At 39.6% G+C, this 23,679-nt stretch overlaps 1 protein-coding gene across 3 annotated transcripts; it reads left to right on the top strand.

Annotated features, from left to right (window-relative positions):
* On the top strand, window positions 1–23,436 carry PGM3 (phosphoglucomutase 3). 3 transcript variants are annotated; one of them, XM_058734580.1, is made up of 13 exons: window positions 1–108; window positions 1,844–2,049; window positions 3,462–3,646; window positions 5,443–5,510; window positions 10,435–10,568; window positions 11,487–11,682; window positions 14,363–14,520; window positions 15,345–15,428; window positions 17,883–17,981; window positions 19,867–19,983; window positions 20,673–20,795; window positions 21,791–21,964; window positions 23,024–23,436. In XM_058734580.1, the coding sequence occupies exons 2-13, from the start codon at window positions 1,846–1,848 to the stop codon at window positions 23,099–23,101; spliced, it is 1,620 nt and encodes a 539-aa protein (XP_058590563.1). In that variant the 5' UTR covers window positions 1–108; window positions 1,844–1,845; the 3' UTR covers window positions 23,102–23,436. The 3 variants fall into 3 exon arrangements, with proteins under 3 accessions (XP_058590563.1, XP_058590561.1, XP_058590562.1); XM_058734578.1 differs by lacking the exon at window positions 23,024–23,436 and having other exon boundaries at window positions 21,791–23,010; XM_058734579.1 differs by lacking the exons at window positions 1–108; window positions 23,024–23,436 and adding an exon at window positions 387–474 and having other exon boundaries at window positions 21,791–23,011.
* Window positions 23,437–23,679: the final 243 nt, after the last annotated feature.

Genomic DNA, 23,679 nt, shown 5'->3' with positions numbered 1-23,679 from the left:
TCACGCAGGGCCACGTCTGCGGGTTCCGAGAGCTTCAGTTAGGTTGGAGGCGCCGCGGCGGGGGAGCGGCTCGGTTAGGTGGAAGTGAGGGGGAGTCTCCAGGCAGAGGTGAGCGGGGGCCCTTAGGCTTGGCGGCGAGAAGGGGACTTCCCAGTCCGTAGGGGCTCGGCCTGCCGACGGTCTAGTGGGCCAGCTAGCGGGTTGACCCACGGACCGTGCGCCGGACACACCCGCCCAGGCGCCTCCAGAGCGCCCGGAGGGTCTCGTGCCCCTGGGCATTCTGGTCCAGAGGCCTGGGGGGCGGTGCGGCGTGGCGGGGGGGGGGGGGGGAGAGGGTGAAACTAGGGGTTGAGAGCCGGAAAAAGTGCGGCGACTTGGGGGCTGGGAGGAAAGCGGAACAAACCAGGGGTTGGTAATTGAATGAAGGGAAGGGGGATGCACTCAACTTTTTTAGAGTGGTCGCCGTTTGGACCTGTAAGTACTTTCAAAAAAAAGAGTTTAGAGTGGAAGAGAGCCAAAGCATAAGAGACTCTTAAAAGCTGAGAACAGACTGAGGGTTGATGGAGGGTGGGAAGGAGGGGAGGGTGGGTGGTGGGTACTGAGGAGGGCACCTTTTGGGATGAGCACTGGGTGTTGTATGGAAACCAATTTGACAATAAATTTCATATATTGAAAAAAAAAAAAAGCGCTCGCACCCTCGTTGAACGTAGTTTTAGGACCGAAAACGCATTGAAGGGTGGAAGCATTTGATCTTTTTTCTTTTTAAAAGACTTTCTGGATTTAACAGGACTGGTTTACGCCCTTATGAATAATCATGATATACTACCGAATGGTCAGTTTTTAACAAAATATATTCTTGCTTGTGCAAGAGATTTGATCACTTTGGACCAAACTAAATTAGCTTGCTGAATACCAGCTTGTTCCAGTTGGACAAAAGCAAAAATTTTCTACCATTTTCTTTAACTTTTGTTCATTGAAGCATCGAAGGACAGTAAAGCAAATGAGACAGGACTGCTGTTCATCTCTGGGCTAATTGGAAATGGGACTGACTGGGGAAGTGAATAGTATATACACCTGAGGTTGGAAACCCCAAGTTCCACTTAAAACTGTAGTATCCCAGAGAAGGAAGTGCTAGTGGGCTCAGGGCCACTGTTTAAAATTAAAGGGAGAAAGAAGATGTTGCTACTGTCAGAGCTTAATTTAGAAGGGTGTCCTGGTCCTCTGTTAATGAAAATAGAAAAATCTACTGCAAGGTTTATTAGGAGGTCTGGGCAGTTTTGGAGAGGAAGCTGTTGCCCTTTGCTTTTCCTTTGGGAGTATGTCTCTGGTGTGGGAGGAATAACAAAAGAACCACACAGACTTTCCAGATATTTTGGATACGTAGTCCCAGTCCATTTGACATTGTGACCTTAGGCCTCAGTCTGTCACCAGCTACCCTTGTCTGTTTATGTTATTTAACTGAGGCCCAGACTTAAGTTTCTCCGTTTATGAAATGAGATAGTCTTTGAACTTGTAGAATTCTATGAATCTATGTGTGGAATCTTCATTTTAGTTGAGAGTGGACCATTTAAAATTTTCCCTGGGTCCAGGAATAGTCCTGGCGACAAAACGAGAGAGGAGTTGGAGGGACAGTCTGCTGCTATCTGCCCTCGAGTGGACGATACAATTTGGGGAGGATCTTCTAAGTAATGCCTATCACCAGGACTTATTCTGCCATTCTTTCTCAAACCTTCTTTGTGGGCATTCAGAATGAGGCAGACCTCTTAGTTTATGGTGGCAGCTTTTAAAGCAAATGGTCCTTGTAACATTTCTCGTGCCTGAAAAATATTCCTTAATTTTGTAGACATGGATTTAGATGCTATTACAGAATACTCCGCATTACATCCCAAGCCCAGTGGACTCATTCTTCAGTATGGGACTGCTGGCTTTCGAACGAAAGCAGAACATCTCGATCATGTCATGTTTCGCATGGGATTATTAGCTGTCCTGAGGTCAAAACAGACAAAATCTACAATAGGGGTCATGGTAACAGCATCACATAATCCTGAGGTAATGCTTTTCGTGCTCCGATAAAGCAAATCTTTGTTTACAAGAACACGTCTTAGTGTCTGAGCAGTTTGACCAAAAGTACAAATTAATTCTAGGAATGTTTGTGCTCCTTATGTGCCTTTGGGTTTGAAATGGCTTTTTCTTAATGAGTGGTCATTTAGCTCATGACTCCATAGAGGGTGTAGAGAGAATTAAATGAGACTCATTTCTTGGACTGTGTTCATATTAGAGAAATAACAGAATGTTCTTCCAAGTTAGTTGTATTGAGACAGTATCAGTAACAAAAAGTGTTACTTCTGTTAATGTAGTAGAGAGTAGAGAGATTGGAGGCAAGATGGGGAAGGGCAAACATTTGAAAAGATTCATTCAGAATGTCTTGAACGTATTTAAGACTGGTTTTCTGTAGTTAGGGAATAGCTTCCTGTTCTGAATGAACAGCCAAACGGGTGGCTCCAGATACAGAAGTGAGCTTTGGGCAGGTTATTGATGAGGTCTAATGGTTGTAGGGTTACGACAATTACATTTTTTTCTCAAAGTATTCCTTTTGACATAGTCTAACTCTTCTGTATTGTCCATAGCCCACTAATACATGGTTTGAATAATATGCTTCTGTTTGGTGGCAAGGGACTGAGATTTTTGCCTTTGTAGATAAATTTGCACCAAGTTTAAGTAGGTCTGTGAAGGATTATAACCTCCTCTTCCCTCCACACAAGAGGACACTGCTTGTCCAACTTGTAAACGTGGATCACTAGAAATGCATGTCTGAATGTCTAAATCACCATAATTGATTGACTTACGGGCGGAAGCCTATATTTATTGCTACTTCCAGAAGTACTTCTTAATACTGAGTTGTCTCCTTCAGTTGACAATCATGCTGAACTACAGTTTATTTCTTCCCAGAAATTTGAGCAAAACGGAATGGGGAGTCTGTTTTCAGCTTCTGTTACCCACCAGTTGACATATTGGCCAGTATGTTCTTAGAGTACAGAGTCATAGTGGGGAGGAGCTCTCACTGCCCTCATTCTGCTCCATTTGCACCATGGTCATGTAATTGATGGTGAATGCACAGATGACAGCCTTTTAAAAAAGCTAGTGTAGCATAGTGGCTGTGGGCTTAAAACTAATATGGACTTGGTATTTTAATAGCAGCACTGACACTTATTAGCTATATGAACATAAGCAGATTTCTTGATTTGAATCCATTTTCTCAAAGTAAGACTGGAATAATAATAGGATTATTATTATTATAAGTATTATAAAATACTTAGTCCAGTGCCTGGTATTCTGTACTGGTCACTGGTGAAGTCACTCAGCCATCAGTGTCTTTTTTAGGGGAAAACAGCTTGAGTTTACTTCCTCAACTCACCCTTGTGAATGCTCGTAGATGGCTTATTGTTTGTTTTTCTTTTAAGGAAGACAATGGGGTAAAATTGGTTGATCCTTTGGGTGAAATGTTGGCACCATCCTGGGAGGAACATGCTACCTGTTTGGCAAATGCTGAGGAACAAGATATGCCGAGAGTGTTGATGGACATCAGTGTGAAAGCAGCTGTGAATCTGCAACAAGATGCCTTCATAGTGATTGGTAGAGATACCAGGTGACCATCAGAGTTACTGGTGAAAGCAGCTTTGGGGACTCCACATAAGTGATTACATTAATGTTAGTGCCCATGATAAACTGAAAGAAGGAAGTAAAGTGGAACTGCCCTAAGAGGCTCCTCCACCTACCTGGCCTTTTTTTAGTAGGATGTAGGAGCTAAGTCTCTCTGTGCATCTTGGGTTTTGGAGTCTGAACCCCAACTCTGACACTATATAATTGAATAGGTTATTTAACCTTTTGGAGCTTCCATGTGCCCGTCTATAAAATGTTGATGATAAAGCCTAACACAGGATTTTTGTGAGAATTACATGACATAATGTATACAAAATACCTATTTCCTGACATGAGAGAAGTACTTAACAAATGCCTCCCGCCCCTTTATTTCTATAGGTTTATTTTCTCCTGTAGAGTAAGAACACATTATAATATTTTTAGAGATTTACCTTATAATCTACATAATTGTTGGTTCATATATTTGTATCGTTTTTGCATGCTGGAGTTCACTGGAAACATTAACAATTTATTTCTACATACAGTATCCCCCAATCCCCCATCTGCGAGGGATACATTCCAGGACCTCCAGTGGATGCCTGAAACCATGGATAGTACCAAATTCCATATATACCATGTTTTTCCCTGTACATCCATAATTATGATAAAGATGAATTTATAAGTTAAACGCAGTAGGAGATCAAAATGAATAATAAAGTAGAACAGTTACAGCAACATACTGTAATAAAAGTTATGTGGATGTAGTCTCTCTCACTCTCAAAATATGTTAGTGTACTGTACTCTTTTCTTTCTTGTGATGCTATGTGATGATAAAATGCTCATGTGAGAGAGGATGTGAGGTGAATCATGTAGGCCCTGTGACATAGTGTTAGGCTACTGTTGACCTGATGATAAGTTAGAAGGAGGGTCATCTGCTTCTGGACTGCAGTTGACCCCAGATAACTGAAACCATGGCAAGCGAAACCATGGACAAGAGGGGACTATTTGTCATAATTGGCAGCTTTTGCTGTCCTTTACAAAAACATATTTTTGTAAAATGTTAGATTAAAAGTGTACTTTGAAACAGAAGCATTCTCTTTTATATAAGATCTTGTTTTGCCAGAGATTCTTTCTAAAGGAAATTTCCAGTCAGTGTCCTCATGGCTTAGACTGGTGTTTTATCCTTAATATGTTACCAGCGAGACTTCCAAATACCATTGATTGTGGATTTATAGGTATCAGAAATAGCCTAGTGATTTATGTTCTGAAACAAATAATTATCCCCCAGGAAAGCCTTCCCCCATGTAATTGCCTCTTACCAATTAACTAGTTTACATGATGTATAACATTATTTTTTACAAGGCAGTTATATAATTATTTTCAGATTGATAATTTGTTCCGACTTTTCCAAATGAAAAACAGGTTGCATAACCTTGGTGGTTTACTCCCCTGTACTGCATAATGCACACTGTTTGCATTCAGTATTTATTGCTACTGTTCCTAGGTAATGTACATGTTGTTACAGTCAAACTTGACCACGTATTTGGGGATGGTGTAATCAGTGTATTTTTATATCTGTTTTCTAAATTTGTTTAAAAACCAAACTCTTTCTGAGAAATGTATTGTGAAAGACTGCTGGAAAATGCTTATACTTTGCCTATATCCTCTTTCCAGTGTTTTCAGACTTGACAGGTTTCTTATTATTCTGAAATATGTAGCACATAATTTCTGTATTTGCTTTCAGAATTTAGCAACTCTTGGTTTCAGGATGGGATGTGTTATTTTCTTCCTTTTCTTTTCTAGGCCCACCAGTGAGAAACTCTCACAGTCTGTAATAGATGGTGTAACTGTTTTAGAAGGTCAATTTCATGGTATGTAGCTATCTTGAGCTGTGAATTAAGTTAATCTTAGAAAAAAAGTTTTAAAAAGTTGTAAAAGTAGTAACATTTTAGAAAAGTTTGAAAACGTGGATAAAAAAGGTTTTGAAAAATGAACTCCTAGGTATTAAATACTAGTTTTTTAAATTTAGAAAATTCAATAATTTTTTTTCTTGGTGTGCATATTTTGGTTTACCTATAGGAGATTATATGTAAGAAATACTGATCTTAACTTCCTTTACTTTAGTAAATTTTCTGGTATGAACACCTTTGAAGTTACTTAAAGATGTTCATTCTGGGGAGCTTCTGTCAGTATTCTCTAATAGCCGATCACATGTGGAATCAGCCGTTACATATCAAATCATGATGCAAAGTCGCTTTGGCCTACTTATCATGATTTAAGTTTTGACAGGTAGTTTTTCCTATAGAATTACATGCAGTACAATGGAAGCTTGAATCCTCTTCTCACATCATCTACCATGCATGCCCCTTGTGAATGCAGTGACTCCATTGTGCTTGGAGGTGAATTTCCCTAGTGTCTCCCTACTTTCTTATTTAAAAATATCTTCTCTTGACCTTTTCAATCTCCTTTCCAGCCCCTGTGTGCTCGTTTCTTCAGAGTAATTCCAAGAGCTTGCCTTGGCTTACTTCTCTGCTTTTCTAGTCATTACTTATCCCACCGCAGGCAAAGTCTCCATCCTGGCCCCTTCAGTGAAATGTCTCTCTCAACACTCATCTGAATTCTAATTGCCAGATTCATTGGCTGTTAAAAAGTGGGAATTCTTGGGATGCCTGGGTGGCTCAGTCAGTTGGGCATCTGACTTTGGTTCAGATGATCTTGTGGTTCGTGGTTTTGAGCCCCTCGTTGGCCTCTGTGCTGGCAGCTCAGAGCCTGGAGCCTGCTTCGGATTCTGTGTCTCCCTGTCCCTCTGCCCCTCCCCCACTCGCTCGCTCGCTCTTTCTCTCAAAAATAAATATTAAAAAAAAAAATTATAAAGTGGGGATTCTTAGCCTGGGGCCCAGGGTTTCCTGGGAAGTGTTTGGTTAAGCTGCAGGGATCTGGTGACAGAGAGTTCTTGCTACAGTGTGCAGAGTGTTACCTGTGCGTGCACTTTTTTAGGTAGAGGATTCTTTGCTTTTGTCAGATAGATGCTCAAAGGGATCTGTGACCTAAAAATTATTTCCAGAATTTATATTTTGAAGTTTTTATTTTAGTTGCTGTCTTGATAGCTCTCCACACTGTGACCTCCTCCTTTCTTTCTTTAAGATTCTACTTCCTTGGCCACTGTCCCTTATTGGTCTTCCATTTGGGCCCTTTCTCTCAATTTGGGCATTGCATATTTCTTTCGTTCTGCTTGCTGAATGATCATCTTTACTGCCATAGCTCCAGCTGTGTGAAGCTTAATTCTTCACTTGTTAGTTCAAACATTTTTGATTGTGTGCTATGTACAGTTCTCCAGTAGTCTGTTTCATGCCAATCACAGCTTATCGTCAGAACCCCATTTTGCATCACAATGTGTGCATACATACTTGTGTGTATAAGTGACACAAAAGCATCAATAAATAATACCTATACTGCACGACATGCATTCACCTGTGTTATTTAAAAAAAACACAAAAATGTTGGTTGTATCTCACTAAGTGGGTTCCATGAGCCCTGACAGTCTCAGGTCTGCAGTGGTCTGCCCTTACCCCAGATTCATCCTGCCTGAAACTATTGTTTGTACCATTCTCAGAATGGTTCACTTTTTCAGCACTGCCATTCTAGCTGTATAATACTTTTCTAATGTTTTAGTCTAGAAAAATTTGAGAGTAATTAAAAAAAAAATTTTTTTTTTTACCTTTCCCTCATTTCTGTCTTCAGCTTAGTGAAAGGTTAATGTAGCTGCTGCTTAGAGAGAATGGGGGAAGCTGGTAGAAGATAAGGTTGAGGAGGGAAGCAGGGGCCCTGTCCTTTCAAGCCGTGTAGGTTGCGGTAAAGATTTGGGTTTTATTCCAAATGCACTGGAACTCCATTGAAGGATTTTGTGCGTAGGAATATGATCACGTTTCCATTTTAAGTCAGTCTGGCTTTTATGTACAGAGAGACAGGAAGGTTGTAAGAAAGAAAAAGAGACTACTGTAGTTCATGTAAGAGGGATGATTGTGAGAGAAGTGGAGAAATTTGAAGTTAGTATTGACTTCAAAGGATTTTATGATACATTATGAGCTAGAGCTATGAAGAATGGCTTGTAGGTTTCTGGGTTGATCAGTAGACTAGAAGAGTAACTACATAAGAGTCATTGTTTCTTGATTAACTGTATATAATAGTCATTTGTAAAATGTTTATTTGGTCATTTTGATATTGGTCACGAAATCCTTTTGTTCCATCTTTTGGTAAGTCTTTTGAAATAATCGTTTTCCTCTCCTTATACCCCTCTGTTAAGCTAGGTTAAGCGCTGATCCACTTTTTTGAGCTCCTACACCTCTTTCCACCTGATCCTTACGTTAGAGCCATGGGTGCCTTCATGAAATACCATTTCCATTGTAGAACTGCAGGGTTCAGTAACTTTTAAATGATCTTTTGCCTCTAGTCTAAACTTTGTGCTTGACTTTGAAGATCTGTGTTGGATTTAGTTACAGAATATTCACTGGATACTGGTCCATCTCTGTTATTTTTTCTGTTTCTTGTTCTTGGTACTTTTCTTGTGTGTTTAGCTATTTTTGACTATAAGCTGTTTGTTTTTCTTGGAAAATTATCTGTGGGACATTTTTGAGGTGTATGGTAAGGCATATTTCTCTGGCAGAGTTTAGTTATTGCCTTTGCTGGGTGCCTGGGGGTGCGACTTGGCTGGTGGATGACAAGGTTCTTTGATGACAGAGTTCTTCTGGACCTCTGTGGTTACGTGAATTGGGGCTGGAAACCTGTGGGAGGCCTGTGCTTCTGGTGACAGCTCTTCAGGGATGGGATATTTCCTGCTCTGCTTGGTGTCAAGACCACTCTTCTGGGAGTGGGTACTTGGGGCTGATTCACTTCGGACTCACCCTTTTTCTGAAGAGTAGTCCTTTGAAGCTTCAACTTCATGAGGGCCTGGCCTTCTATTGGGTGTCCTTCCTTTTTTTTTTTTTTTTTTTTAAACCTTTAATTATTATTGAGAGACAGAGAGAGACAGAGCATGAGCAGGGGAGGGGCAGAGAGAGGAGGAGACACAGAATCCAAAGCAGGCTCCAGGCTCTGAGCTGTCAGCACAGAGCCCGATGTGGGGCTCGAACTCACAAACCGTGAGATCATGACCTGAGCCAAACTCTGACGTTCAGTCAACTGAGCCACCCAGGCACCTGGTGTCCTTCTTATCTTAGGTCAACATGGACTTGTTTGTACTGGAAGCAGTAAGTTAATTTCTGGTTGAGAGGAATGACCTTAAAGCAAAACTGACTTCCCATAGTTGAAATCTTGGAGTTCTTCCCTTCACAGAGATTTTAGCCTAATTTCCGCTTTAACTCATTGGCACAGCAATGCTTTTTAAAAGGAGATTTTTCTTTTATCTGGCATTTTTGGTGGTTTTTAGGAGGTTCATCTGAATTACATAGTTTGCAGTATTATTCGAACTATAACTCAATTATTATTTTTCTATATTCTATTTTTGTTACCTGTCCATATTAAATGATTTTTTTATTAATAGTAGTCATTCATATTTCTTTTAGAATTGAGTATGTGCCCACTGTGTGGGGTTCCCCCCCCAACATTACCAAACAACCAATTTAATTCTCTGACATTATCTACTTAGAAGTAGGGTCAGATCCCATAGGTTAAGGGTACAGTGCCACATGACTCCCCATGCCCCCTCTTTAGATGCCAGTCACCTGGGCTTTTGACAACCCCCTTCTTTGTTTTATTAATTTGCTAGAGTGCTCACAGAACTCAAGAGAAAAATTTTACTTACCAGATTACTGGTTTCTTATAAAGGGTATAACTCAGGAACAGCCAGATGGATGAGATACGGCAAGGTATGTGGGAAGGGGCACGGAACTTCCATGCTCTGGCCAACCACTCTCCCCAGTCTCCACATGTTTCACCAACCCAAAAGCTTGTCCTTTTGGGTTTTTAATGGAGGCTTCATTACATGGGTACAATCAGTTAAGGGATTGACTGTTGATATTTGAATGCAATCTAGCCCCTCTTTTCTGTTCTGCCTGGATTGGCAAGGGGGACCAGGAATATGGGAGAGGTCTGAAAGTTCCAGCTCTCAAATCACATGGTTGGTTCCCCTGGCAACCAGCCCCATCTTTGGGTTCCCTTGGAGCCTTCCTTGTCTCATTAGCATAACAAAAGACAATTTCTAGTCTCTTCACTTAGGAAGTTCATGGGTTTAGAAGCCCTTCTTAGAATGGAGACAAAGACCAAATCTCCAATTTTTTTTAAGTTTATTTATTTTTGAGACAGAGAGAGCCCACACCCACGCACACACACGCACGCACACACACACACACGTGTGTGTGCGTGCGTGTGTGTGCGTGTGTGTGTGTGTGTGTGTGTGTGTGTTTAGAGGGAGGGTGGTGTGTGGGGAGGGCCAGAGAGAAAGAGGGAGAGACAGCTTCCCAACCAGGCTCTGGCTGTCGGTGTGGAGCCCCACTCGATCCCAGAAACCATGAGATCATGACCTGAGCTGAAATCAAGAGTCGGGTGCTCAACGATCTGAGCCACCCAGGCACCCCTGTTTCTTATAAATCACAGTATCATAATGTGACAGGCAGTTGTAATAACTTCAGTGGATATATTTATGCATATTTCTGGATAGTTTGAAAGTGTTTTTGTGTCCTCTGAGATGTTTTTATTTTGAAGATTTGTTGCTCTCAAATTCATATGGTATGAATCCATTTAAACATTTTTTTCTTTATTAAGAAATGTGGTGAATTGCTTTTTGTATTTCTATGACAGATTACGGCTTGGTAACAACGCCCCAGCTGCACTACATGGTATACTGTCGAAATACCAGTGGCCAATATGGAGAGGCAACCCTAGAAGGTTACTACCAGAAACTCTCTAAGGCCTTTATGGAACTTACCAAACAGGTAAAAATCTCGTGAACATGGTTAGAGTTTAAGCAAATGAATAAAATAAGATCAATTCAACAATTTATCTTAAGTAGATAGCTCATCACTCCTCCTTTTTCCAAAAATGCAGTGTATTTCCTTTTCTTTTCTAGGGCTCCACAAGGCTTGGCCCTTGTGTCCTGCTGTCTATTGGCATTTACTTGGCGAGGCACGTAGTACACGTAGTACATTCTGAGATCACGGTGGGGGAAAACCTGGTGGGGTTCTTAAGGTTACAGAAGTATTTATTCAGATGAATTTGCTCTTAAGGTTAATGTTAGATGCTATTGGCATCATACTTGAGGTGTCTGCTGTTGAAAAAGATTTTTCTCCTGTGTAGATTAGCTGCTTAAACCTTGATGGGGTTTGCGGGGTGTAATTTGATCAACAAATATTGAATATATGTTAACCAAAACAGAGCCCTTGTTCTTAAAGAATTTTTATTCTGAAGTGAGGGTGGGCCAGAGAGGAGACTGACAAAAAAACCCATACATCCCAGTGGTGTTATGTGCTGGGAAGGGAATAGCAGGCATCATTCTGCTCATCCATCTGTATATTCATTCCCACATTTGAATGCCTGTCATGTAATATAGGCTGTAGTATTATTTTGAAGGGTCCCTGCTTAATTGAGGCTAAATTCTAGTAAAGCTCCATTTCCATAAGGTATTCAGTCAATGAAACTGTTCTAGTGTCAATTTCCAAAAAGTTTTAAAGGCCTTTAAATTTCACTTTGGTTTTCTGCAATTTTCATCTGAATATGTATACCCTTTTGTTTCCCAGGGTAAAATAGATGAGTTAACTGAAATAATAGAAGATGTTTACATATACCTATATGTGCTATATGTTTCGCTTTTTTGTAACTTGAAATTTTTCTTCCATATGTCTTTTCCTTTTAAGACTTTGTGCAGCGAAGATGAATATAGATCAGTTAAGGTTGACTGTGCAAATGGCATAGGGGCCCTGAAGCTGAAAGAAATGGAACACTACATTTCCCAGGGGCTGTCAGTTCAGCTCTTCAATGACGGCACCAAAGGGAAACTCAATCATTTATGTGGGGCTGACTTTGTGAAAAGTCATCAGAAACCTCCACAGGGTATGTAGAAAATGTGTTTTTAGAGTTCTTTGAAACCAGTCTTACTTAAGAGACAGAGGTGGCCAAGTGAGTTGAGTCATGCTGCTCGTCCTGGCGCCCCGCTTTAGACATCTGGACACTTTCTTACTGTCCATGCCATTCGAAACATGGTCCATGCCCTTTGCCTATGAGTCACATGACTCCTACAGTGTGTAGGCAATGTCTGGGGGAGGGGTGGGGGGGGAATCAAAATCAGGAATTGGTGTTTTAAAGCAGTAGTTCTCAAACTTCAGTATGAGTGAGAATCACCTGGAGGGCTTGTTAGCACACAGATTCCTGGGCTTTACTCTAGAGTTTCTGATTCTATAGGTCTGGGTAGAATTAGGGTAGGAAAAAAATTTGTCTTTCTGTCAAGCACCCAGCCTTTGTTAATGTCGCTGGTCTGAGGACCACACTTTGAGAATCCTTGATCTAAAGGATAGCAATAGTGACTAGCATTTTTCACCTTACCTGAGTTAGACACACTATGGAAAGGGAATGCAACTTGGCTTAATTATAACTGTATGCAAAATCTGTTTTCTCCAGTTGGTATATTAGGAGGAAGACTGTAGTTGTACTAGGAGATGGTCTATGTTTAGCTGCGTTGTAAATCCTGAATTGTTAGTGGGTGGGCCAAACTTGGCTTAACGGATGTATTTTGTTTGGTCTGCTGTGTGGTGTGTATTGCATTACTTGTCGCCATTTAAACATTTCATGATTTTACTTAAATATTAGGAATGCTGGCTTCTCTTTACCGATGTCAGAAAATGTCCATTTTCATGTGGCAATAATTGGCTGCCCTAGAGCGGCTCCTGCCAACTTCAGACAGGACATGCATTCTTCAGAACTCCACAGACCTCATCCAGTTGCCTCTCTCCTTTACGTTATTCTGCCTCACTGTAGTACACATTTACATTTTTAGTTCATCAGCTAGTTTGAACTCCTTTTTGTTGAATTGCTTGTTTTTGTTGAATTGACAGTTTGGTTCTAGATCCTGCATCTGTCCATCCATCTAAATACTGAGCTCTTCTCTCCCTTGCTCTAAGCACGGGTGGTGAGAACAAAGGCAAGAGAAATGTAGCTGAAAGTAAATCTTACAGCTTGCAGCGCACTGATAAAAACCCAGACGTGCAGAGTGTGACATACCTCAAGGGACTTATGGCTGCCTTAATGTTGATGTTTTATTAGAGACTAAAAGCAACCTTATCTTGACAATAGCCAGATCTCTGTCAACCTCGCTTTTAGCATATAGAAATGCCTTAGAAACTTATGTTATCTCTATCCCCCGCCAACCTTAAAAGTATATAATCAGTCACTTCTCACAGTCCGAGCGCAGCTCTTTCTGCCTGTGGGTCCTGTCCCCTGCTATAAGAAAATCACCTTTTCGCACCGTAAAATGCCTTAAGAATTCTTTCTTGACTGTTGTGCTTGGCGGCCCTGCACCACGGGGCTACAGAAAGAACAAAACCATAGGCCCTCACTTTTCCTGAAGCGTGTGTTATGCCTTGTAGTCAACCTTATATTCATATTCCTCATGAAAGCCTCATGTTGGATTTGTCCACCTGCTGCTCTCATGGCTAAGGAACAGCAAAATCTTCTAAGTTTGATGTGACAGTTGCTGAGGTGTTAATAACCCTATGCAAATTACACTGGCCATGTATCTCTCACAGGTTACAATTCTTCCCTCTAACTTACCAATGTTTCTTGTTACTGATGGTGTGAACAAATAAAAATCACTTCTACCAGAGTTGAAGCACATAACTCATCTGTTGATTATTTTTTATATCTAAAGGGCATCACAGTTCTAGGTAAATTGCATTCACAAATAGTCTGTAGCTTTCACCAAACTATGGGAACTTGTCTTACCAAACCAACCGGTTTATAAAACGGAATTTTACTTTATTTTATATTTTTTAAATCTTTATTTTTGAGAGGGAGAGTGCAAGCAGGGGAGGGGTAGAGAGAGGGAGATAACAGAATTCAAAGCAGAATCCAGGCTCTGAGCTGTCAGCACAGTGCCTGAGGCGGGGCTCGAACTCACACACTGTGAGATCTTGGCCTGAGCTGAAGTCAGACGCTTAACTGACTGAGCCACCCAGGTGCCTCTGGAATTTTATTTTAATATTATATCAAGTTTCAGCATAGAATTCTCCTTTTCTAGTTAGCTATGAAAGAATTTACCCTGTAAAAACTGCCAGTAAACCTGTATACTATTTAAAAATTAATTGGGGCGCCTGGGTGGCTTGGTCGGTTAAGCGTCCGACTTCGGCTCAGGTCATGATCTCACGGTCCGTGAGTTCAAGCCCCGCGTCGGGCTCTGTGCTGACAGCTCAGAGCCTGGAGCCTGTTTCAAATTCTGTGTCTCCCTCTCTCTCTGCTCCTCCCCTGTTCATGCTCTGTCTCTCTCTGTCTCAAAAATAAATCAACGTCAAACAAAAAAAAAATAAAAAAAAATAAATAAAAATTAAGACATTGATTTTTATTTGGAAGGATAATTTTAAGTACCTCTTGAAAAGTGATATGTGGAACACATAAGGCCAGTTGTGATCATACTTTAGTGAAATATTTTTCCCTTGTAATTAATGTAAGAGAAAAAACTTTTTATATTGAGTTTTATCCCTATTTCTGTGACTGAAATGCATTTTAAAATTCTGTGTGCTAGGAATGGAAATGAAGTCTAATGAAAGATGCTGTTCCTTTGATGGAGATGCAGACAGAATCGTTTATCACTACCTCGATGTAGATGGTCACTTTCATCTCATAGATGGAGACAAGATAGCAACACTGATTAGCAGTTTCCTTAAAGAGCTCTTGTTGGAGGTATGGTGGGATGATTGACTGACTGCTCTTTAAAACAAGACTCACTGGTGACTAACAGGTCTCAAAGGCACAATTTATACAAAGTTCCTTACATCTGTGGCCAGAAAATACAAGATGACACATGGTAATTTTAGTCATTTCACCATGGGGCACGGGTTTTCGAACCTGAAAGTAGTGCTCTTTTCTTCCTTATACTGGCAGAGTTTTATGATTCGAAGCTTTATGAAGATTTTGGTGTCTTCACAACTGACGCTTTAGTGAGCGTTCCATCATCACTCCCAAAGCTTTAAACAGAAGATTGCATCCTCTGAGAGATGTATTTACTATGTTATAATGTGGTTAGTAATGCGAGAGAGGTTTATTCTCCTTTGCTCTTTTGGAAACCTTAGGCCAGCTTTTAGTATAGCATGTAATGGGAAGTAGTTATTATAATGTGGAAAAAGCTATACTTTAAAAGAGTTCAATAACTACTTTTATTTAAAATACTAGAGAGGTCAGGAAATCACAAGCTTCTTTTGGAAGGAATCCTTGTAGAATTTAAATAATGCTTGGGGGATGGGTATTGAGGAGGGCACCTTTTGGGATGAGCACTGGGTGTTGTATGGAAACCAATTTGACAATAAATTTCATATATTGGAAAAAAAATAAATAATGCTTAAAAGTATTTTAGCTTTTTTTTCTGGCATACATGTAAATTTTCATTTTAGGCATTTATTGCATAAACTGGTAATTTTGGCATCCTTTAGAACTCTCATTATATGTTTGCTTTTGTAGTTAGTGTTTTTACTTTTGATGGCAAGGCAATTATCATTGTTTTTATCTAGATTGGAGAAAGTTTGAATATTGGTGTTGTACAAACTGCGTATGCAAATGGAAGTTCAACACGGTATCTTGAAGAAGTTATGAAGGTACTGAACCATTTCCATTTTCTGGTAGCTTCTTAATAATTCTATCTTAAGATATTTCTGTGAGGAAAACAGTGTGGTCATACAAGTGAACAGGTCGCAGTACATGAAGCTGAGCTGTTGTCCATTTAAGGGTAAGATATTAAGATACGGGGAAAAAATTGTCCCTGGTGCAAAAAGGGAAAGAGACTCCCCCACCCCCCACCCCTTTTCTTATGAATGTAAATGTTTTAAAAGGCTAAGCAGATTTTATAGTTCAGGAATGTTTTCCCTAAGGGTCTAGAATCCCCTCATTGAAATGTAAACTTCCGGGGAAAATAGCATCCTGTCTCCCAGGCTCCTGAGAGTTTTAAGTTAGTTACAGCTTGGAATCAGCCACATATATTTACTTGTTACCGAGATATGAGAAGATATACTATTCTTTTGGTAAGGACTAAACACCGATTGCCACCACAATTATCAGGTAAATTTAAAATAAGTGGTCCTGTAAAGTCTTCTTGAGAAGCAGGCCTATTCAGTAGACATAGGGACTATTGCTTTGGGATTTCACAGGCGGGGAGAGAGACTCGGCTACTCTTAATACAACAAGGAAAAGTGGAGACTTAATCCAACAAGGAAAAGTGGGAGAGGGGGTTGGTGGATGGAACATTACTAAGGAATCTTCAGGAGTCAGGATTCCGACTGAACATATCTTACAGGACTCCTGTTGAAGACAGACCGGGGTGGTTAGATACTACCTGGGGTATGGTATGGGGTGAGGACTTCGATCAGTTTTGGAGGGTAGGAGATTCTTGCTGAGACTGGACTCTTCCAGACATGCAAGGATAGGACCTCTTTGGGATCACAGGAAAAGTTTGTTCAGGGATAGAATCTGTTACTAGTTACCTTCAGCTGTATTATAAAAGGGTGAGATTGCTGTCTGTAGTTCTTAACAGATTTCCTGTGGTGTGCATCACAGTCTAGCTTGAGGTGTGTTCAGTAATCAAAACTGTTTTCTTACTCTTCTATAGGCAAGTTTTCTGGGTTGTTAGAGGAGGTTTTGTATCTGATTTTTTTCCCCCAACATCCCCCAGATGACTGACCATCCTCTGTACCCCATCACCTGCTCTAAGAGTTGGAGGGTCCATGGCCAAAATTATGTCTGTTTGCCTTTACTCTTTCTCACTAGCTAGTGTATTTTCCAACTTTTGTGCATTCCTTTTCAAATTCCTGCATTTTACTAGTTTTTGTTGCTTTTCCACTCTTTTTAAAGCAGGGGTAGCAAAGTCCAATTCTTGTAGAATCTGGATAAGTGAAGACAAAAAGTACAGCAGGTGCATAAGGACTAGGAAGAGTGTGCCCAGACAGGTCAGCTGCTGTCACATTTAGTCAGATTCTTCAAGAAAAGCTGAAAATCTAAGTTTTTATGTGACTCTCCTTCCTACTACTTTTTAAGTCTTGACAGCTGATTAAAAATTTAAAAGAAATAGGTAGGCAAAATAAAACACATCTGGAAGCTGCTAGTTTGCGACATGATTTAAATATAAAGTTGCAGTAAACACACTCAAGGAACTCCATTGGTGTCCAGTTGCCCACCATTTATCAGGGATTCTCAGTATTTGGGTTATCGTTTTAGTATTTCTTTTCTGTGTTAACATTTTTATAGGTAATATATACCCTGTTTAAGAAACAAATACATCAGAAACTGTTACTCATCAACCCATTCTCCTATGGATGAATTAAATATTTTTAGCTCTAACCTTTCTCGAGGTCTTCTAAATGCAATCAATGGCCAATCTTATTTTATCTTGATCTCTTTTGAGATTTGCCACTATCAGACTTATTAACCACTCTTCTCTCTCAGATCCATCCAAGGCTTGGGCTGCCCAGTGTTGTTAGTTCAACCATCGTAATTTCTTAATGGGATTAGTTCTAGAAACCTCCTAACCAATGTCTTTTAACCTTCTAAGCCACGGGTTAAGAAACTGATCTGCCACATGTTTATGAATAGTTTTATTGGAACACAACCATGCTTATTTGTTTCTGTTATTTTCTGTGATTGCTTTCACACTAGTGGCAGAAGTGAGCAGTTGTGAAAGAAATACGGCTGTAAACTTTGAAATATTTATTATATGTCCTTTTATAGTAAAGCTTGCAGACCTCTGTAAACCATTCTCCACATTGTAGCTAATGGAGCTTTCTACACAATTAGATCATGTCACTCCCCCACTTATAATCTTTCAATATTTTATCCGGGGGTGCTCCTCTTTCCCGCCTTGCTTTTTCCCTTGGTTGTGTATTTCTATAGTTGCCTTCTCTCTCCCATACTAACACTTACCACTTGGTATTTTAATTGCGTGTCTTCCTCACTAGATGGCTCCTGGTTTGTTCCCTGTTGTAGTCTTCGGAGAGTAGGTATATAATATGTATTTGCCCATTGAATAACTGCTATTGTGTTTCTTTAAATATGTGTCATAGGTACCTGTCTATTGTACTAAAACTGGTGTAAAACATTTACATCACAAGGCTCAAGAGTTTGACATTGGAGTTTATTTTGAAGCAAATGGGCATGGCACAGTAAGTTCTCCTTAGTTACAACCAGCTTTAGCTGGACTTTTTTTTTAATGATGGGAATTTTCTGAGTAGTAATACCTTATAATCGATTCCCACTTTGTTGAAATGATCAGTATGACAGTAGAGTAAGATTGGGTTTACTTAATATATTCTTATGTGTGTTGAAACTGGTTTTCTGGGGCGCCTGGGTGGCTCAGTCGGTTAAGCGGCCAACTTCGGCTCAGGTCATGATCTCGCAGTCCGTGAGTTCGAGCCCCGCGTCAGGCTCTGTGCTGACAGCTCAGAGCCTGGAGCCTGTTTCAGATTCTGTGTCTCCCTCTCTCTGACCCTCCCCCGTTCATGCTGTGTCTCTCTCTGTCTCAAAAATAAATAAACGTTAAAAAAAAAAAAAATTAAAAAAAAAGAAACTGGTTTTCTTTTAGGTTGTTTATGATCTTTGAGTGTGAACAGATAATACAATTTGTTCCGACAGGTTTTGTTTTTTTGTTTTTGAGAGCACGAGCAGGGGAGGGGTAGAGGGAGAGAGAGAATCCCAAGCAGGCTCCACGCTCAGCGTGAAGTACAAAGTGGGGCACTGTGAGATCATGATCTGAGCCAATATCAGGAGTTGGATGCTTAACTGAGCCACCCAGGCTCAGTTTTTTTTTTTAGTTTCTTAAAAAAAAAAAAAAAAGAAAGCAGTTCTTAATTTTCTTACAAGCAGATTGTTTATCATTTAAAATCTTTTCTTTGAACTGGCCATAGGTAGTGAAAGTTCAGTAGCTGTGGTAAACTGAAAAGTGTTGGAATGCTTGAGAATTAAGTTATGAGCGACTAGAAATGAGTGTAAGTAGCAATAAGCATGTAAAATTTTTATGGTGCTTTTTGTAGGCAGAATATTTAAAGAATTTTTTGAGATATAGTTCACATACCTTAAAATTCACCATTTTGTAGTGTACTAAGTGGTTTTTAGTGTATTCATAAGGTTCAGACTTTTGTTTAAACGTTTTTATGCACACCTCATTTCATAAATAGATTGGAGGTAACCAAAAGAAAATGTTACCTAGGTCAGATTTTCATTAATTCTGAACTGGCTTCTAGAGGCCTTGATCATAAGAAAAATAATTTCTCAGGAAATGCAGTTAAAATATAACTTCAGTGATCTAAGGCAGAGGTTGATAAATAATTTTAAAGGGCAGATAGTATTTTAGACTTTTGGCTCGTAAGGTCTCTGTTGCACCTTTCAGCTCTGCTGGTGTAGGATAAGGGAATGTGTATGGCTGTGTTCCAGCAGAAATAGTGACCAGAGTGTAGTCTAGTTTACCAGCAAACATGTCATTTCATCAAGTGCTGACTATAGTATTGAGCCACTCTGACGTAACTAAACTCATGGGCAAAACATTTTAAAATGACAGGAATCTTGAGGAACATGATGTATATCATATACATGGTACTATTTGCCATAGTAAGATAAGTACAATGAACTCTTCTTTTATCTAGATTATATCCTTTAAATTTTTACGACAAGAAAACTCTGCTAGTTGTGTTGAATTCTGTATTCTTTCAAGTAAAATGGATGCAGATAGGCTTAAAGAACTGGTTGCACAGAACTAATTGAGCTGGCAGAGGGGCAAACATAATATACTCATCATGTACATTTGCCTCTGTCAGAGTGGTATTTTCTTTGTAATCAGCTCTTTGTATTTTGATAACCAGTTCTTTAATTCATGAAGGATATTTTTCCCCCAACTATTATCTTTTGGGTTCTGATGTGATCTTGTCAATTTCATACATTCTAAGGCTACCATTATTTTTCCCAGATTCATTCAGAGTTTCAAAAGTCGTTTAACTTGGATGACTGGGCACGAAGAGAATGTTTTACGATTGTGTGTTTATGCTTTCCTTGCAGGTACTGTTTAGTAAAGCTGCCGAAACAAAGATAAGACAACTCACAAAAGAATTAGAAGATGAGAAAAGGAAAGCTGCTGCTAAGATGCTTGAAAACGTTATTGACTTGTTCAACCAGGTCAGAGCTGGAGGGTGGCGGGCTCTTGGTTACTTTACCATTGTTCATAAGGTAGACAGAATAGTGTGTTGCATAAAAAAGTGGAAAAGTCCTGGCAGCTTCCTTGCCACAGTGGTATATACAGTGGAGATGGACACTGAAATGCAGTGACAGAACACTGATGTGCTTCCTTACCCCTGTATTTTATGATGAAAACTTGTAAGTATAATGAGTAGCTCGCATCTAGATTCAAAACTCTGCTACTGAGTCTATGTATATGTGTCAAATCAGTGAGATTGGAGTCTATACAGTATGGCAGAGGAAGCAAAGAGTAGGACCGGAAAAAGTGACAGAACTAGTATTTGAATATCTTGCACATAGTAAGGCACTTAACATACCTCAGTGTAATCCTTGCAGTAACCCAGGGAGAGGGGTTGTTATAATTCCCATTTCGTAAATGAAGAAACAAAGGGCTTGGAGCTAGTTATTCAGTCTTAATTTTATAGATAAGGAGGAAGAGTAAAGGCAAGTTTCTCAAGAGCTAGTTTCAGTATTCTTTGTAGAACTCTTTGTGGTCTTTCCTTTTATTTCTCCACACACTCTAGTTTAATAATCTGTGTGAGGGTGGGGAGGAAGCACAGGAATACTGTGATTTGTTTTCTAAGAGCATTCATATCCAAGGGTACACTTTCTTTCATTGTGTCTCGTAGGCAGCTGGTGATGCTATTTCTGATATGCTGGTGATTGAGGCAATCTTGACGCTGAAGGACTTGACTATACAACAGTGGGATGCTCTTTATATGGATCTTCCAAACAGACAGCTCAAAGTTAAGGTCTGAGCAATATTTTAAAATTACTTCTTTTCTGAAAATTAACTAAAATGTATTATCTCCAATCTCTATATAAAAAATATTCCGTGTCATGTTTCATCATGTACATGTAGATATTATAGAAAATGCCTTATATCCTGTTTTCCCACATCTTAATCTTAACCAGTTGTTTGAGAAGTATTTAGTTTACCGACTTGAAAAGAAAAAAGTGATACATATTCTTTATAATAAAGATTTTTATTGTGGAAAATTTAAAACAAATATAAATGTGGAGAGAACAAAAAAATTAAACCGCTGTGTTCTCAGTTTCTACAGATTTCAGCTATTGTCCTTCCCCATTCTCCATAGCCCCCATGTTATTTTGAAGCAATCCAGCTAGCCTATTATTGCAAGTGAAAATATTTCCTTTGAATTATTCTTGGGTCACGCAGAACTTCCTGGGGCTAGCTAGATGCTGAGAAGTAGGATCTTTGGGCTTAAATGGAGAGAAATTTTTTAAAGGCAGTTCATATAAATGCTCATTGATTTCTGTACAGCTTTATACCAGTGTACATACTCACCAACAGGATTTGTGAAAGACAATTAGAGGTAGTAAAGCCCGAGGTCACAGAAGTGGCTACTGATTGGCATATTTAGGAGATTTTTATCATGACCCTCTTACATAATAGGTTGCTGCTTTGTCAACAGTTTATAGAAATAGTTATTTGATCAGGGACTTAAGTCATACAGTCCTTCCTGGCCACTATTGTAGTGGTAACTGTAAGACTGTGGAAATGTTGCCTATTTTTGCTAAAGGCAATCTTTAAAGCTACAACTGAAATTAATAATCCTGATTTTGGCAGAAATAAAAATTATAAAATTTTAATGTAGTTGCACTCTGTGGTACAATAAGCTGAAATGTAGGTCTGTTATTGTTGAAATGGCCACAGTCTTTTGATGGGAATTCTGTTGAACAGGTTAGGCTTATATAGTAACAGATATGAAATGCTTGTGCATAGGTTGCAGACAGGCAAGTTATTAGCACCACTGATGCTGAAAGACAAGTAGTTACACCTCCCGGACTACAGGAGGCAATCAATGACCTGGTGAAGAAATACAAGCTCTCCCGAGCTTTTGTCCGGCCTTCTGGTACGGAAGATGTAGTCCGAGTATATGCAGAAGCAGACTCGCAGGTAAGCTGGGATGGTTCTATTGAAAAAATGTGCGGTGAGAGTCTGATACCATGGGTAGTGGGGGTCGTAGTAGGAGAGAAAAGAAAACCATTTCAATAGTGTTGCAGTCTCACTGTGATAATTGTTTATGGAGATTTTTAGGTTCATATTAAGACTGTAAGAGTACTTTCATCAGTCATTGAACAAAATTAGACCAACTTAGTTTATTTCCCCAAATATTTTTCTTTTTATTCCAGACTTCCTATTTCTATCCATGGCATGAATAATCAGTAGACACTTTGCCGTGCGTTAGTCTTCTGTGGCCTGAAGTGGATGATCCTTTTTTTAAAAACTCCTTTAAAAACATAATCCTGTTGCTTAATGAAAACAACAGGCTTTGAGGTACATGTCTAAGTTAACTGGTACCATCATCCAGGTTGATGGAAATTCATCTTTGTCTCTGGACTTTTGATTTGTTTTTCAAAATAATTTCCTTTAAACAGCCTTGCTCTGTGCCTCTGCTCTTTTCCTAACAGGGTCAAGACTTCACTGTCTCGATTTTTTAAACTTCGCCCTCTTCACACACTCTTTTACTCTTAAACCCTTGATCAGTGTTTGCACAGCTAAGGCAGTCTAGAGTGGGTTGAATAGGCACTCAGAAGGAGGCCCTTATAAGGGAGCTGGCAGCTTTTTGGCAGAAGCTTAGGCCATCCCAGAATATAGTGAATAGAAATTGCTGGTGGATGGGGAGAGGCCATCTGGGACTTAAATGGTTATTTACACTTAGGGCAATTGTGGCCGTACTTTTAAGGGCTAGATTTTATTGAATTTATTCAGAATTTTGGAATAACTAATTTTACAATTTGATTTGATTAACCAAGAACTCACCGGACTTGGAAGAATTTGAGTTTTCCATTTATTTAAGAATCTTGGAATTTGTTACTGAAAGGTGAAAAAAAAAGAAAAATTTTCATTTGAGTATGCTAGTGAGACAAAAAGTTCTCTTCCCTTCCCTCAGAGTTGTAAGTTACCTGATAGATGCTGTCTTTCTCCTCTAATCTCCTTTTGTGTCATTTTCAGGAAAATGCGGATAGCCTTGCACGTGCAGTCAGCTTGGCAGTATTTCAGCTGGCTGGAGGAGTTGGAGAAACACCCTAACCAGGTTTCTGAAGATAATTTTTATATTCATGACAAACTGGATTTTTAAGAACTTTTTACAAAATAATGGTACTGCCACTAATGTAACAGGTTCAGACACATTTATAATCATGTTTACGATGCACCTTACTAGATTGTTTCTAGATCTGATTGTTTTTCTTAAACACTACCACAACTGTTATTTAGAAATAGGGAAACCTTTTACCTGTTAAAGTGAAACTTGAACCAAATTTCAGTCTCACTAATGTAAAGTGCTCGGGGCTTAATCATTACCTTTATAGTACATTCGGGGACAAATTCATGAGGGCTGCTGGAAAATTAAACCTTACTACCAACTCCTTGGAATGTCTTTTCCATTGCCGTTACCTAACCGTGATCGTTATTTTGCAGGATTCACCATTGTTGATATGGAGGGGGAGGGTGGAGAAGACTTGACACAACCAATTTTTCCACAGCAGAATTTAGAATGATTCTTCAGTGACTTACCTCGTCACATAACATCACCAGGAGCTCAGAGTGTGACATGGAGGTTGTGCATCTCTACTCTGTACTCAGGTTGAGATGCTCGTGCTACATTT

Source organism: Neofelis nebulosa, chromosome 6, assembly GCF_028018385.1.
Source record: "Neofelis nebulosa isolate mNeoNeb1 chromosome 6, mNeoNeb1.pri, whole genome shotgun sequence".
NCBI lineage: Eukaryota > Metazoa > Chordata > Mammalia > Carnivora > Felidae > Neofelis > Neofelis nebulosa.
Note: the sequence above shows the minus strand (reverse complement) of the source record. Positions and strands in the feature narration are given on the sequence as shown.

Coding starts and splice junctions, on each gene's coding strand:
- PGM3 (XM_058734579.1), top strand. CDS start 1,846: ATGGATTTAGATGCTATTACAGAATACTCCGCATTACATCCCAAGCCC. Junction 2,050..3,461: donor CAGCATCACATAATCCTGAG/GTAATGCTTTTC, acceptor TTTTCTTTTAAG/GAAGACAATGGGGTAAAATT. Junction 19,984..20,672: donor TTATTGACTTGTTCAACCAG/GTCAGAGCTGGA, acceptor TGTGTCTCGTAG/GCAGCTGGTGATGCTATTTC.